This window comes from Trichomycterus rosablanca, chromosome 2 (assembly GCF_030014385.1).
Source record: "Trichomycterus rosablanca isolate fTriRos1 chromosome 2, fTriRos1.hap1, whole genome shotgun sequence".
NCBI lineage: Eukaryota > Metazoa > Chordata > Actinopteri > Siluriformes > Trichomycteridae > Trichomycterus > Trichomycterus rosablanca.
In genome coordinates, this window is record NC_085989.1 from 20,227,529 (window position 1) to 20,242,764 (window position 15,236).

Below are 15,236 nucleotides of genomic sequence, written 5' to 3' on the forward strand. Positions count from 1 at the left end.
TCACTTTCATTTACCCTCAGTCCCCTTGACTGTTTACAGCATGCATTAATCGAAGGGCAGTGTGAACACTAGAATGGAATTTGTTAAATAGGCTGTCTTTTTAAAACCATAACGATATTGCCAGTGGCTCACAGACGTATTTCACAACTAAGCATTATAGTGTGTGTGTGTGATCATTTATTTATACGTGACAACTATTCAAATGATTTATTTTTATATGAAATCCAGGCACTGTATATTTTCACAATTGTGTTTAATTATTAAATGTAAGCATGAGACTCAAATTGCCACAAATCACACTTTTTGTCATTGTTGGATAACAGCAGCGTATAACAGTTCATGCTGTAGCTCTAAATCTGTAGAATCAGTTATGGTTGAGGAGGTCAGGCTTAAAATGTTGCTTCATGCTTCCCTGATTGCTAATTATGATCTGTACCAAAAATAAAATCTCTTTTGTGTAAACTGTTGGTTTGGTCTACTCCTGTGTACTGTGCATATACACCGATCAGCCATAACATTAAAACCACCTCCTTGTTTCTACACTCACTGTCCATTTTATTAGCTCCACTTACCATATAAAAGCACTTTGTAGTTCTACAATTACTGACTGTAGTCCATCTGTTTCTCTACAAACTTTTTTAACCTGCTTTCACCCTGTTCTTCAATGGTCAGGACCCCCACAGAGTAAGTATTATTTGGGTGGTGGATGATTCTCAGCACTGCAGTGACACTGACATGGTGGTGGTGTGTTAGTGTGCGTTGTGCTGGTATGAGTGGATTGGACACAGAAGTTTTTTTTAATACCGTGTCCACTCACTGTCCACTCTATGTTAGACACTACTACCTAGTTGGTCCACCTAGTAGATGTAGTCAGGGACGATCACTAATCTATTGCTGCTGTTCGAGTTGGTCATCTTCTAGACCTTCATCAGTGGTTACAGGATGCTGCCCATGGGGCTGGATATTTTTGGTTGGTGGACTATTCTCAGTGTTTAAAAACTCCAGCAGCGCTGCTGTGTCTTATCCACTCATACCAGCACAACATACACTAACACACCACCACCATGTGGTCCTGGGAGAGTCCTGACCATTGAAGAACAGCATGAAATGGGCCGCTCCGGTGGTGCAGCAGTAAAGTACGCTAGCACACCAGAGTTGCCTTCCGACTAGGCTGGGCGGCTGTTGGCTGTTGTTCAGGGTTAGATGGTAAGAAAGTCGGATCATAGGTCCTCATAACTGGTGCGACTGCAGCCCCTGCTGGCTGACTGATGGCGCCTGCACATGGCTGAGGAATAATGCTGATGGGGGTGTGGCCCTCCGTACACAGTGCCCGTCAAGTGTATGAACTTGAATCTGTACTGACTGTGCGTACCGGAGGGGGCGCAAGTCAGTTGAGAGGCGTCCTCAGTCAGCGGTAAAGGGTATAAAGGAGTATAGAGGATGCAATCAGGGTAATAGGACACGACTAGACTGAGCTGATAAAATGGACAGTGAGTGTAGAAACAAGGAGGTGATTTTAATGTTATGGCTGATCAGTGTATTTTTAAATGAAATAAAGTTAACCAAACAAAACATTAAATATGTTGAGTTCATAGTGATTGAAATAAAATAAGTAAATGTAAAAAAACACTGCATTTTTAAAAATTATTATTATTTTATTTTTTATTTATTTATATATTTTTCCATACTGTTTTACTTTTTCTGACCTGGGGTTGTACGTATGGTTTAGCAAATATGAGCAGCTAAAAAAAAGCTGTAATTAAAACAGACATCAGCATTAAGATTAGACAGAACCAACACCAAGTATTTTAATCTGAAAATGAACATCTGGCACATTTAAACACTGTTAATTTGAGCAAATAAGCATGGACTGGAAATGGCGAGATAACACTCAGACATGCAATTAATTACATGTAATTGCATGAAAAACATTCAAGTCATTTACATCTATAGCAGGATGACAATCATTAGGAGAGTCAAGAAAGCAGTTTGACATGACCTTAAAATAATTACAGTTTAACATGTAGGTAAAATATGCTTTATTCAACAAGTAAACATATACCCACAAGTTACATTAACCCACTTTAACAATCCCACAGGCGAGCATTTATACCAGTGGTTAAAAAATAAAGAAAGAGTAGAAAGAAAGTTCAGTTCCATGGTTCTTTTAACTGCCATCCATAATTCTGTCACAGACCTTTCAATAATACAAATCATATTATTGGCACTTTTCTCTTTAAACACTCAAGTTAAATAGAAATCTGCAAAGACGTATTTGGGAATAAAACAGATTCTCATGCATTACTTATTTTTTCTATTATAGAAATATTTCCCTGGTATACAAAATCACTGGCATTGTGTCCTGTAGGTCCGGGACAGTGGTAAAATAAAACGGTGGGAAGAAAACAACTAAACAATCGTTGGTATTTTATTTTGTGCAATTTCCTGACCACATATTATCAGCCTCAATCCAGCTTTTAGATAATGACATTTAAAATAAACACACAGTCAAGAAGTAAAACAAATTTAGATGATCCAAAATGTAGGAGGTGGAAATAATGCCTCTAATGTTGAAATGGGAAAACAACCCATACTTAATCTTACAGAGCCTCTGTTACGTCATAGATTTCTCTCCTATAATCTTTATACGCGTTTATTTTATTGTATTTTGGTCTGACAACAAGCTAGACTGTTAACATTCTGATTGTTGAGCATCATTTCAAGAACTGGGACATAACATGCAATGGTGATTCATTCTCTGTGATAAAAGCAACAAAGCTGTGATGAAGCAGAACACACTGCTAGCTTCGTGCTTTGCGGTAAATCAACCAGAGAAAGCAAGAGGGGCCGTTTCCCTCTTTTACAGCAGGCAGCCTCAAACGAGCTTGTCTGCTTTAATACTCTATTCCCAACATATTATAGTTTCCATACACCTTAGACAGATTGCTGAATTAATTAAAATTACTTTAACTCTTTAAGCAGAAAATTATATTTGCCAAAGTCATCATCGTTTGGTGCTATCAAGTGATCATTTCGGGCTTTGTCAAGTTTCCTCAAAAGAAATTCTTTGCGCTCCATCCACTCTGCTAGCTCTTCCTCACCGTGCGCCAGCTTACACTGCTCCCCCTCGGTGCACGTGCCCTTTAGGAACCTGTAGCCAGCAACACACGTCCATCAACAACAGATCACCATTGATACTAAAGGTAACTAAAACTACTGAAGACTGAACTTACCTCTCACAGACATTGAAATTTCCTGTGGGGAAGCGATACTGCCAGCAGTTCTGCTCGTCTTCAGAGTTGAACATGCGGTCCTTATGCTTTTCTGATGTGATATGCTGCTGCCACTGTTTCTCACTATTGCAGTTCTTTCCACAGAGCCAACAGTGATTACCAGTCTAATAAAAAAACAGAAAATCATCACTTGCTATAAACAGCCTGCAGCAGGAATTATAATAAAAAAATAGTATAATAATAAAAAAATAGTATGTATTTTTATCATGGCTATTCCAGCCTGGTCAAAATAACTGCAAAATTGACTTAGACGTACATAGTATGTTAACTGTTCTTTCTGTTTTTACACACATGCTGTTTGGCTTCAATGGGAAAATAGATTGTGTAATTTTCTCCCAACTTAGTGTAGTAAATTTGTCTTCTGCTGCTGGGGGATCCCTGATGGTGGGTATATTGCTGCTCACGCCTCCTCCGACCTGAGTGCAGCCCTTAGCAGAACCCTTTTCACCCATGCATTCTACACAGGCACCCCTTTATCTGCTAATCAGGGTCCTTACACAGTGTTTTAAGTCCCCACCCACGTAGTCCATTCAACCCTCCCTGCAGGCACTGCCAATTATGCCTGCTAGATGGCGCTCAGTCGACCGGTGGCAACGCCGAGTTTTGAACCGAGGGGTTCAGAATCCGGGCGCTGGTGTGCTAGCGGAATACCCTGCTGTGCCACCTGGGTGCCTAAAAGTACACATTTTGAAGTAGCTCAGCCATCTTCTATGAGTTTTGGGTAGGTGCTAGGAAACCAAGGGTCTAGAAAATAACCCAACCAATGCTAAGATCTCAAGTTCGAAACTCAGCTCTGCTATTAGCCAGCCAGGCACCTACACAGACATGACTGGCAATGTCTGAAGGAGGGAGGGCTGAAGAGATTCCTCATTGCTGCTGCAATTGCACCCTCTGCTGACTGTTTGATGATGCCTGCACAGAGACAGGGGATAATGGAGATCAGTGTGTGACTCTCCATACACAGTACTGATAGATTTTAAGGGAGTTTTTCCTTGCCACTGTCGCCCTCGGCTTGCTCAAAAGGGGTTTTTGGTCTGTTGGTCCCGTATTCTGTAAAGTTGCTTTGAGACAATCTCCATTGTAAAAAGCGCTATATAAATAAATTTGACTTGACTGGAAGCTGCCTGAGCAGGTTAATCAATTTTTAATCACATTTTTGGCTACTACACTTGGTTGGGAGGAAGCAAGTGTTAAGTACAACTCTCCTTAATGGAGAAGATACAACAGGGTAATTGGAAAAAACAAAATTAGGAGAAATAGAATAATAATAAAAGAAAACTTGTGGTCTTGTATAAAAATGATGCATCTGTGTGAAGTCCCATACCACTTCCTCTGCATAATCTGTGGGCATGTGAATCGGTTTCCCATTTTCTTTAGCAGCACCACTGAGGCCATCTTCACTAGAGCCTGGCTTCTGAGACTGAAGCCACAGGTCATAAAGATGCTCAAAATCTGCAACTAAACACACAAAAAAAGTGTTTAAACTTGGCCTTTGTTACTTAATATGATTTATTAGCACCTTATAAGATTTATTTGACAACTTACTATTGTTATCTTTCATGAATGTCCATAAATCCTTTTCCTCTGAGCTGTGGGCAAAAGTACAGTTCCCGATATACTGGCACTTCTTGCCAGCAGCCACATGCAGGCACAGCTGATGATGAAAAGAGGGGCATGAATTACAATAATGATTTATGTTGAAACAATAGATCTCACGATCGCCACCAAGTGGTCCAGAATCATGTTTATTAGTTAGTACCCTAGAGTCAGTACTTATTTTTGTGTGTTTCTGTTTTGTGTCCGAGTGCTTTGTGAAACACCACATTTTTGGCTATTGCATTATTTTTTTAGTTTGCCATCGATTAAATCCTACACATAACAGACTGAATTACCTCAAACTGAGCAGGTGCAGGCTTTCTTGTTGGAAGAGGACGAGCTGCTATCCACTTTCTTCGTTCAATTGAGCTGATCAGTACCACCTGCCTGTCTTTAAGCCAGCTGGACAAAGAACAAAAATAAAATCATCATGAACAATAAAAATGACAGTTCCTTACCAACAACTGCAAAAACCCAACCTGTTCAGAGAATGATGAAGGTGAGACTTACGCATGCCTGGCTTTAGCGCTGCAATACTTCTTGTTCTTGTCAGGTTCACTGACTTGGCCATTCCTCCAACACTGCCCACACACAAACTGCATTTTAAGATTTGGAGGTCCAAACTTCTTTAAAACAGCGGGGAGCTCCTGAAGAAAACAAGAACATTAAAAACAGCATCACAGCAGTTCCATTTCAACATGACGCTGCGAACACCACTGGTCAAGAAATAATTTTGAAAAAAGTTATGGACAAAGGTACAAAGGTTTCTTTTTATGACTCATGGTGCATAGAGCCTGTAACCTTGCAATATACAGTACATCCAGCTTGCATATATTTAAAACCTTTTAATCTTTAATTGATTTGAATCAGGGTGAAAGCAAAGGCATGTTTGTGCCTTGTTTATTTGTCTTTTAACATTTTTGGAGGATCCACTTAATCAAGCAATTCATGATTTACTGAAATTTTTTTTTGCAAATCAGGTTTAAAATGGTTTTAAACCGTAAACATCCATAATCAGTAAAACTGTAAAATAATTTAACAATAAGATACATAAAAACACAATACTTGTGCCTGTGAGCTGTTCTTGGTACTCCAGTACTTCTTTGCCTCCTGGACAATACTTTCATGTGCAATGCCTAAAAAAATAATCAAACAGAATGTATTAAAACAAAGCTTTAATTAACGTCCATCCACTCATCAAATGCAACTAAAATATGCCACAGTTCACTTTATTCATAAAGTCTTACACAAAAGTTTAATACACAAAAAATAATTTCCAAAAAATGTAACTTGAAAAAATAAAACAAACTATTGTGTGTAAATATATCCATATTTCTATTAAGTTACAACTGGCTGCAATACAGCACAAAGTGCAAGGTGTTTACTAATTGTTATTTGGTTGGTTCCACCTTATAATTAGACAGCAAGCAAAATGCTAAAGGGTTTTAGCAGATTTGTATTCTTCGATTGTTGTCTACTTGAACTAGAGTATGGAAAATTTATTGTAGAAGCGCTTCTGTAAGTCGCTCTGGACAAGATGCCGAAAATGTAAACGTAAACATTTACACCAAATGTTAGTTCTCTCTCTTTAAATATGCATTATAAGTAACAACCCTGAAGAAAAAAATTAAGGTGTATTGTAATGACCAGATCAAATGATAAAGGAACACACGTCATGCAGTGTGAAGTAGTCGAGAATAGTCTAGATTAAAAAAAAGAATAACATGGAAAGCTGTTTGCTCCATTTTTGCACCAAAAGCCCAGATGAATTCAATAACTAATAAATACACTTGTTTATATATAAGGTTTTAAATGTACGTCTTCTAAACGGGGGCAGATGAGTGCACTGATTATAGATCTGATATGGACAGCTATTGCAGTATTACCAAACCTACCTTGCTCACGCTGCATCATCCACACTTTGAGCTCAATAAGACTGTGGGCATAAAAGCAGAAGTCCTCTCGCTGGCAACCATAACGGGCAGCATGCCTACACAGATCCAGCTGGCACAGTGTGTGGTATAAACGGATTTTGGAGAACTTCATGGTATTGTCCTTTAAAAAATGGACCAGGCACCTAGAAGAACATTAAGGTCACATTCAGATTGCTTAGCAAACTCAGCTGTTCAGATGAACACTGTCATTGTTTACCCTTTAATGAACAGAAGTTGAATTCAAATCAGTCTTTGGGAAATATTCTTACTTGTTTTCATCAGCCTCATGCGATTTTACTGGATGAGAGCAGACACCAGGTTTGCTGAGCATTCTGGGCTTGTGATCAAAGCATACCTGGAAAGCAGATTGTACTTAGAGCTCTTTCAAAAACAGTACAGAAACAAAGCATAGCAGTGTTAGTATGGTATTCCACTAATAATGCAATAGTCACAATAGTGTGTAACTGTTAAATTGAATAGTGTTTTAAATGTTTAATGAACACATGGAAATAAGAAAAGGTTTATGCAATAGTCATGATGGTTGATCAGCAAACTAATATATTAGCAGTTAATTACACTCCCATATACAAGCCAGTCAGGCGTAAACAGTGCCTCATTAATGATCATACCTCACAGAGGAACATAAAAATCCCTTGGTGCTCCTGTAGGATTTTGGAAACAGTCATGTTTAGCTTTGTTCTGGACCCATACGGATCACACAGCAGGTCTCTGGAAATGAAGCCCTTGCGCTCATGGGTCCAGACATCAATTTCTTCTTGGCAATAAGCAAATGTGCAGTGACCAAGGTACTTACATTCTTCTCCACTGGATACATCTATAGATAATAGTTCAGTTACATTTTATAGGAAAACAATAACAGAACAAAAATAATAAGAGGAGACACAATAATAGGAGAGGAATAACAGAAGAACATGAGCAATGACATCATGGTGTTGATACATTTGTCTAGGTTGCATTTTAGGCAGGTTTTAGTTTATAGCCGCACACTGATTTGTGTTAATTTGAAGAGACCATTCCCTGTTTGCAGTTCACAAACACAGTGACGTCACTGCTTCAGTTTTTGGGCTGTTTCTTGCAAAATGGATTGAGAAAAAAAACATTTCATGGCCAGACACCCTATGCTCCACTCTGACTAGAAAGCATGTTAAAATCAAATCAAAAGAAATTTGGAAAGATATCTGGGTCAAATATTTCGTCAGAGAGGTATCAGTTAGTTTGTGAGCTTCTAGCTAAACATTTTTTGAATGTTATAAAGTGTAAAAGATGCTTAAGAAAATAAATGTGGAAAGAATCTTATTTTTACACTGATATTTGTGCATTTTAGGTATTAGGTAGCGTTTGGAAAGGATTTTATGCTGAGTAAGTAATTCATCTGAATTAAACTTCCAAAATGTGACTTTTGTGCATTGCTGCCTGTGAAAGCTCTGTAAAAAATGTACAAAACCTAATTTTGTAACATTACATGCATTATATTCTACTGTCTTGCATTTACTAGTAAAGGGCAAGTGGTATATTAGTTTCACTTTTCAGTGTATTCAGCCGGGTCATCTAAACAGAGTAGCAACACTCAGACAGGCTCATGGGTAAAGCATTGGTGCTGCACTTATATTAATGTTATAAACACTGGTCAGCCATAACATTAAAACCACCTCCTTCTTTCTACACTCACTGTCTATTTTATCAGCTCCACTTACCATATAGAAGCACTTTGTAGTTCTACAATTACTGACTGTAGTCTATCTGTTTCTCTACATACTTTGTTAGCCCCCTTTCATGCTGTTCTTCAATGGTCAGGACTCTCCCAGGACCACTACAGAGTAGGTATTATTTGGGTGGTGGATCATTCTCAGCACTGCAGTGACACTGACATGGTGGTGGTGTGTTAGTGCTGGTATGAGTGGATCAGACACAGCAGCTGCTGATCCTCACTGTCCCTGCTGGACTGAGAATAGTCCACCAACCAAAAATATCCAGCCAACAGCGCCCCGTGTACAGCGTCCTGTGACCACTGATGAAGGTCTAGAAGATGACCAGCTCAAACAGCAGCAATAGATGAGCGATCGTCTCTGACTTTACAAGGTGGACCAACTAGGTAGGAGTGTGTAATAGAGTGGACAGTGGGTGAACACAGTATTTAAAAACTCCAGCAGCGCTGCTGTGTCTGATCCACTAATACCAGCACAACACACACTAACACACCACCACCATGTCAGTGTCACAGCAGTGCTGAGAATCATCCACCACCTAAATAATACCTGCTCTGTGGTGGTCCTGACCATTGAAGAACAGCATAAAAGGGGGCTAACAAAGCATGTAGAGAAATATATGGACTACTCAAAGTGCTTCTATATGGTAAGTGGAGCTGATAAAATGGACAGTGAGTGTAGAAAGAAGGAGGTGGTTTTAATGTTATGGCTGATCGGTGTATATGTTAAATGATTTTAATAATGTTGTAAAGAAAAAAGACTTACCTTTACAAATATAATAAGACCCCAAGTACTGATTTTTTGGCCTTGGTCGGATTAATTTCCATGTAGTATTGTCAAAATGTTTGATTCTTCCAAGTAACAAATCCTTTTTACATTTATGCTCTTCTTCATGGTAGGTGTAGTCTTGTATCCCAGGCCCTGCAGGCAGGTATAAAATAGTGATGCAAACCAGTGCAGAGAAAAACTGATTGCACAATGTAGAGCTGCTTGCTTACCAGTTTTTAAAAAACACACACTGCAGGCTGCTTTAAACTCATACATATCAGCAAGAGGATTTCTGCCTAAGTCCATATACTGTGGAACCTCCAGAGAATATATGCCACTGTCTGGTATGCCAAACGGTATTTCCATAGGTGGCACAGTGGGCAAGGGTCTTTCACTGTTGCCCATCTGAATGAAGAAATGTTTAATTTACATAAACGTCACAAAGCAACTTTAAATATAAAACTAAAGACAAAAACTAAAAACTAAAAAAAGAAAATAGTTACCATGAAAGGGTGTTGACCAAAACCCGTTCTGAGTGGTTTTTCTGGACATTTAGAAAGTGTCATTAAGATATAATTCTATACAAATTTTAAATATAAGAATGCATACCAGTTATTTAAGAGGTTTTGAATAAAACAGGACTAACCACAAAATGTGCTCTAACATTCTCTAAAGTTAAACATTTCAAACCTCTAAATAATTATTACACTATAACAGAACATAAGAGATAGCACAACATACCTGGTAAGCTCTCTGAAATAGACAAGCTATCCAGCGAATCCAGGTGTGAGGGAAATGAGTCCATTGCAAAGGAGTAACCAGATGGGTTGGGCTTGTGGTAGGGTGCGGGCAAAGTCACTGTGCATTGTGGTGCCATGTGCATAGCAGGGCCCAAAAAGGGGTGCCCGTGAAGAGGTGCAGTCATGGAACTAGAAGTAGCAATACTGCTTGGTAAAGGAAGAGGACCCGTCATTGTAGGAATTACCTTAAAAAGAGGGAATTCAAATGCATAATGAACACTTTCAAACCCTAAAAGTTTCAGCATTAGACACTGTTATCCAATGCAACTTACAACGTGACCGACAATCAATTGAGAGCTTGAAAACAACTAACTGGTTAAAGAATTGTTGATTACCCACCAGCTAATGACTGGTTATTGTTTAACAGTAGTAGGTAGTAAAAAGACCAGCATAAAATTTGTAAGTGGTATTCTAAATTCTGCTTAAGAAATTTACCAGGGCTGTGTCAGATGGAGCTGCTTCATCCAGTAGTTCATCCAAGTCATCTCCTAAAATCTCTCCATCAAAGTCCAGCTGTGGGTCCGGTGCAGTGTACGGCTCACTGGCTCTGGAACCATTTATAAGAGGCATAACCAGTGGAATGGGCTCAGGGTTTCGGGATTCAGGAGTTTTAGAAGGCATGGCACTGAGAGGGACAGGCTGAGGCTTTACTTCTGCTTTCGTACTCGCAGGGGGATACTGTGAGGTGCTCACTGGGGTGGGATTACTAGTACTTTGCAGATACTGGGACTCATCTGTGAAATAAGCAGAAAGAAGAAAATTAATACAGTATCTTTATTGTAGTCGGTGGTGACAAGAATCCAGAACAAATCAGCCCTACCTGTTTCAATGTCTTCTACAGATGAAGTATTTGAAAGAGGCTGCAAAAACAAAACAGTTTGCTGTGTAAAAATGAAAATGCTGTTTGCTGTTTTTTTTTTTAAATGAAAACACCCATGAACATTAAAAAAAGAAAGTACACACGTACCTTATCACTGGCTGCTCCTGCTACACTGGGGCCGGACTCAACATTTAAGGCAGGCTGTTAAAAATATCATGCTAGTTATCAGTTACAGTTACAATTTGTCAGCCATCTTCATGTTTTACACACTTTGATTACATTCATAACAGAAACGGTAGTCACTCATTACACAAGATTCATCAGTTCACAGGGTTATATCAAACACAGTCATGGACAATTTAGTATCTCCAATTCACCACACTTTGGACTGTGGAAGGAAACCGGAGCACCCGGGGTAATCCAACACAGACACGGGAAGAACATGCAAACTCCACACAGATCGAACCCAGGACCTTCTTGCTGTGAGGCGACAGTGCTACCCACTTAGCCACCGTGCCGCCCCAATTTTAAAATAATAAAAACAACAAACATGCAAGTGCAAATTATCAGTGTTATGATGCAATATTTATAGGCTATGATGACCTTGCCAAAGATACTTATTAAAAATGTATTATATTACTACAAAATAAATTACAAGCTGTAAAATAATAAAAAAAAATGGAATGTTAACCTCAGAATGGAGGTAAGTAAGATTCAAACAGTAATTAAGGGTAACTGCGCTTACAATAACCCAAAGTTTACTGCCAGATTTCTGACAGTGTGTTTCATCCACTTTGTTGGGCTGTTTAGTGAAGGTTCAGACTGCAACTGAAATGTCTATGTTTTGTGGCCAAACAGCCTAGCCACTGGGAAGTGAACTTGTCAGGCTACTCTCAGTGCTAGTCCTCGAATAAAAAAAATGCTTTTGTATCCTGCATAAAACCAGGCGTGTGGAACAGAATGACCTGCTGTGAAGACCCATAAATATAGGAGCAGAAGTCCCTCATCTCTCATCACGCCAGTGTTGTAACAGAAGCACCTAGTCATCGGTGACTTGTGAAATAGCAGCGTTTGGCACATGTGACATGGAGGTTTTATTGGCTTTTACCAATAAAAGTTAACAGAAGTGATTTTTACAAGATTAAAGTGGCTTTTGCTGTGTACTATATTTTAGCAATAAGCAAATTACAAAACGATTTATTAGAGGATGAAAAACGTAACTTACCTTTCCTCTGACGTAGGCTTTACGGATTTTAAGTCCCAACATTTTGGCAAGCTCCTGAGTCAACTCAATCACACTGGCATCCTATAAATTATAACAAAACAACATATTTCAACAAGTTTAACAAAATATTAAAATGCATGCTTTCAGTCAAATCAAGACTAATAATGCTATAAAGTAATGGAGGTCTGATTTGACTGACCTGAACACCAAAATAAAGATATATGACTGACCTGAGGCACTACCATAGAGCACTTGGCTATAACCTCATAGGCTTCTTGGCATTTCCCCATCTCTTTCAGGCACCTGGCTTTCCTATACAGTGCTCTGTAATTGTTTTTATTAATCTGAAGAGCATTTTCACAGTCCTCCAAGGCTTGGTCATGCAGGCCCTGCATCAATCAACAAACAGAAAGTATGTACAGATTCAAAGCCAAATATGCCAAAACATTTCCACATCTTGGTGTTTTTTTGTCCATTTACAGCAAATCCACTTACAATGTTTAGATAGGATGCAGCACGGTTAGCATGGAGCTTCTCCCTTATTTGAGTAGATATGTTGATTTCTTCTGATTCTGCATACTCCGCTACGTTTAAGGCTTCAGTGTAGAGCTCGACAGATTTTGCCCATTCGCCTTCATGAAATACATCGTTCCCTTCCGCAAGCAAATTCCTCACCAGATCCTGAATGAATACCTAAAATGCAGGACACAAGTGTTTATCAGTAGGATACATAGAAGGCACTGTGTTACAATGATCAGCATACCTTAATATGTGAGAGTAAAAACAACAAACCTCATATTGCTCTTGGGTGCCTGGGTACGGCAGGGTAGACCTACAGAAAAATATGATCAGAATTGAAGTACTTGAAGAGACAGTAAAATCTGAGACCTGTAAAATTTCCATTATGAGAATGGCCATGTGCATGTAACCACATATCTGATCACTGCCAAAATTAAATATGTTCCAGTTACCTGATTTTTCATGTCTGTGCATGTCAGAACACTTAGTACTGATGTAGAAGACCTCTGACTGTCTTAATAGATTTATTATTTGGATCAGAAGCACCTTATAGACCTGGCTTGTAACTTACATACTCAGAGATGTTAAGTCTCCTTATAAAAAACAGAATTGGGGGGGGGGGTCACCTGGCACTTTGGCAACAGTGGGACTATGTACCTTGTGTCGTTGATTAAATTAATAAAGACTAAAGCTTGCTGACTAGTATTTGTAGTATTTGATTAAACATTTTAATGCGTCACGTTGAATTTACTGAATTTTGAACAGTAAAATGTTGAAAATGTTTAGTGGTAAAATGCCCATATCTACATCCTTATCAGTTTTAACATCACTATAAAATCTTTATGTTACTACTATTATCTGCATTGAAGCTTACCACTTACAGAGAGTATTTAGGCAAATACAGGGTGTCTCAAAGTAAAGAACCACCCATATAAAACAAAAGCAGTTTGGCAGAGAATGATCCAATGATAGGCACCAGCAGTGGCGGCACCAACAAGATGGCAATATTAAATCACTGATAAATAATAGACTTCTAGAATACAAATTCTATTTATGCATTTCCCTTTTCTCCAAATTTAGTTGTATCCAATTACCTTGGTTTTCTCTCCCCAACTGCTGCAGACCCCTAGCCTGGCAGAGGAGGGCCGTTCCTAACACACACACCCCTTGACACACGCAGTTGCCAACCACTTCTTTGCACCTGCATGAGGCGGGTTCAAACAGAGATCAGAATTGCGACATGCACTCCTCTCTATCATTCCCCACCCTGTGCAAGCGCTGTCTACCAGCCAACCGAGGCCACAAATGCAGCAGTGATGAGTAATCTCTCCAGCCCTTCCACCCGGCAGGCAATCACGTCTGCAGCAGACATTAGCCAATCATGTGTGCATGCAGGTGCCTGGTGAGATTCAAACTTGCAAGCTTGAGATCTCAGCACTGCTGGATATAGTCATGTTAACATGAAGCACACCCTTGTTTTTCAGGTTCAATTCCCCACCAGTTTAATGTCTCAATTACACTTACCTTCCCATTCAAAAAAGGTAAATCCAAGGTGGCGACATTTAAGACGGCCATCATGTTGGTGACATGGCCTAACAGGTTATCCCCTTTCCACATAGCTTGTGTTTAAAACTGGATCACCATCTGCCAAACTGTTAGCATTTCATACAGGTGTTTACTTATCTTTGACACACTGTGTACATACATTCTTACATCATTACCCAGACAGTTTCTCGCTATCGTTTTTCATGCATATTTACTCTTCATACATACAGCCTGAAGTCTAGCCTCTTGTTACCCTGAGGTCACATATAGGGACATTACATTTTGGCTTGGTTATGCCCTTAAACCATGTTCTGCTAAACTTTGACCTGTTGTCCCCATTAATAGACGCATTAGTCTGCCATCTAGTGGTAGCAAAAGTACTAGACAATAAATAGATTTGTGAGTTCTTTCATCTTTATTATTTCCTGATCTCAAATTTCAGCATGTCAATTGTCTCCCTCAACAACAAAATGTAGTCTCATGTTTCAGCTTCATTCTCACAAAAAAAAGTTAACAACGGTAACACAGTCATTACTTCTGAAAGTGGAGGCACAGCTTTAACATTTTCCGCTTTTCATGGCGTACTACATCATTTTAATTGTCTCTGATATAAGCAGGTATTGCTAAGGATGATACATAAATTAGGTAAACACACTCACTGGATGAACTGCAGCCCCTTTTCTATGTCCTGATACCGGCTGCTTCGGTTCTGACCCATTCCTGACATGTTCCCATGCGTGATAGTGGGACCACTTTAGCCCAAACCTGCAAAACAAATAAAAGCTGTCAAATTGTGAGGCCTGTCCTTAAGGCTCTATCAATAATCCAACAATGTATGTGATATTTTGTGTTTAACATAGAAGTCAAAGCCATATCATATGAAAACTGCATTACAGGTATGCTTACTATTGGTTGCACACTAACAATATGCTGTGGGATGGCACAAGTACGCTTGACAGTCCACAGTAGGCTTTTAAACATAATTAGCAAAATCATAGTTCCATCTTTA

At 39.1% G+C, this 15,236-nt stretch overlaps 1 protein-coding gene across 1 annotated transcript; it reads right to left on the reverse strand.

The window, feature by feature from the left end:
* Positions 1 to 1,687: 1,687 nt before the first annotated feature.
* On the reverse strand, positions 1,688 to 14,987 carry zc3h7a (zinc finger CCCH-type containing 7A). The gene is made up of 22 exons (XM_062990366.1): positions 14,887 to 14,987; positions 12,956 to 12,995; positions 12,659 to 12,856; positions 12,394 to 12,552; positions 12,164 to 12,244; positions 11,086 to 11,139; positions 10,939 to 10,978; positions 10,554 to 10,852; positions 10,060 to 10,303; positions 9,822 to 9,862; positions 9,549 to 9,723; positions 9,316 to 9,471; positions 7,453 to 7,658; positions 7,093 to 7,178; positions 6,785 to 6,966; positions 5,955 to 6,025; positions 5,400 to 5,536; positions 5,186 to 5,291; positions 4,839 to 4,947; positions 4,618 to 4,751; positions 3,234 to 3,397; positions 1,688 to 3,151 (listed from the first exon to the last, which is right to left on the reverse strand). The coding sequence occupies exons 1-22, from the start codon at positions 14,952 to 14,954 to the stop codon at positions 2,962 to 2,964; spliced, it is 2,940 nt and encodes a 979-aa protein (XP_062846436.1). The 5' UTR covers positions 14,955 to 14,987; the 3' UTR covers positions 1,688 to 2,961.
* Between the last annotated feature and the right edge of the window lie 249 nt (positions 14,988 to 15,236).

Bases quoted from the DNA above. Each gene is read 5' to 3' on its own strand.
- zc3h7a (XM_062990366.1), bottom strand. From the start codon at position 14,954: ATGTCAGGAATGGGTCAGAACCGAAGCAGCCGGTATCAGGACATAGAA. The intron at 9,472-9,548 runs GTAAGCAAGCAG...ACCTGCCTGCAG, and splicing joins TGTGTGTTTTTTAAAAACTG to GGCCTGGGATACAAGACTAC. The intron at 4,752-4,838 runs GTAAGTTGTCAA...TTGTGTGTTTAG, and splicing joins ATTCATGAAAGATAACAATA to TTGCAGATTTTGAGCATCTT.